We start from the raw sequence: 1,445 nt of genomic DNA, 5'->3' as shown, positions 1-1,445 counted from the left end.
TATGAAAGTGACCACAAGCAGTATACGTCACACACAGAAAGCATCCTGCAAAAAAAAAAAAAAATCAGTTCGGTGACATTTTGTATTTTGTTTTGTTTTAACTGGCTGCTGACTGGTGTAAAGAAAATGCGACTCTGCAACAAAGCCAAACGTCTGACAAGCGTTAATAATACCTTGTAAAAATACATGTCACAGAAAAGTTGAGATTATGAGGAAATGCAGTGTTTTTGCAGCGCACTGTCGCCACACATCATCACAGTCAGACAGATGAGTGCAGGACATTCATGCTGACATATGGGAGATTTTTTGTTTTATATATACAGGAAATGGATATAAAAGCATGCTAACAACAAAGTGTCAACACTCAAAAATGTGTGGATGTGTTTCCTGGACACATTAACCCCAGCACTTCCAATTCAAGATCTGAAGAATGAAGATAATATAGTGGTTAACATCCCCATGGTGAAGTGTGACCGTGTAAAAATGATTCTGCAGCACGCTCTGCTGAGTCTTTTGTACTCTGAACGCCCTCCTCCTCTCAACTGCAGTAAATCTTTACAGAGGAAAAAGGAGATTATTCTTAATGAACCGGGCTTGTTTGTGTGTCCAGGAAATAAATCTTGAGACATCGATACAATCACAAGGACAGATGTAGAGAGGTTGTAGTGTGCGTGTGTTTGTGTGTTTATATATACCCTATATGTATCAGACACGAGGAAACATTCAGGCATCCCGGGGCCTCTAGCAGGATCGTCGTTTACCAGGTAGGTGTCAGTAGCCTAAAAGACAGAGAAATGGTTATTTAGTTAAAATCTTATTAACTTAGTAGCACAGTGATTTTGTCATAATATTAGTGACTCCTTTAAGAAGCAGATCTCAACCATGTTTGGCACTACGTCACCAGAAATCCTCACGTTTGCTCATTTAATGGCTGCTTGAACCTGTTACTTTGGTTCCAGTAGGAAGAATAAGCTTGCAATGAATAGTGAATATTAAAACATTTTAATCATTGAATTTCTTTCATAATTTACAAAAAACAATGTTATATCTGGCATTTGCTGTTGTTTGACAAATGTTGAACTACACTAGTCCTAAGAAATAATGCATTTATAAAAAATAAAAAAAAAGAAAGAAAAAGAAAAAAACTTCTGGACAGGCATTTGTGAACGATCATGTCCTGAAATCACCCCGATCAAACATGGATTTTCTTGCTTCCTAAAATGTACCTGTGCTGTTGTCAGACAGCCTTATAACCTATGCTTGTTTCATTTCTCCCCAGAAAGCACAGCGCCTGCTAACAACTCTTACACTATACATCCCCAGCCAGACTGTCTGTAAGTACCAGTGTGTATGCATGCATGTGTGTGTAAGTGTGCATTCAGGGAGCTTCATTTGTATTCTAAGTCAAGCAGGCAGGCAGGCAGGGTTCTGGCAGGGCCCGGAGC

At 39.1% G+C, this 1,445-nt stretch overlaps 1 protein-coding gene across 11 annotated transcripts in view; it reads right to left on the bottom strand.

Annotated features, from left to right (window-relative positions):
* The window catches only part of LOC111664543 (nuclear factor 1 X-type-like), a 104,810-nt gene extending 104,036 nt beyond the window's left edge, over positions 1-774 (bottom strand). For all 11 annotated transcript variants that reach the window (XM_087177344.1, XM_023419194.2, XM_023419196.2 and 8 more), the window contains exon 1: positions 696-774. In XM_087177344.1, the coding sequence (XP_087033470.1) occupies positions 696-731 (36 nt within the window). In that variant the 5' untranslated portion in view covers positions 732-774. The remainder of the gene's footprint in view (positions 1-695) is intronic.
* Between the last annotated feature and the right edge of the window lie 671 nt (positions 775-1,445).

This window comes from Seriola lalandi, unplaced genomic scaffold, assembly GCF_002814215.2.
Source record: "Seriola lalandi dorsalis isolate HSWRI2012SDOR001 ecotype SW California unplaced genomic scaffold, Sedor1 jcf7180002054591, whole genome shotgun sequence".
Lineage (NCBI taxonomy): Eukaryota > Metazoa > Chordata > Actinopteri > Carangiformes > Carangidae > Seriola > Seriola lalandi.
The sequence above is the reverse complement of the archived record's forward strand: the minus strand, read 5'-3'. Positions and strand labels throughout refer to the sequence as shown.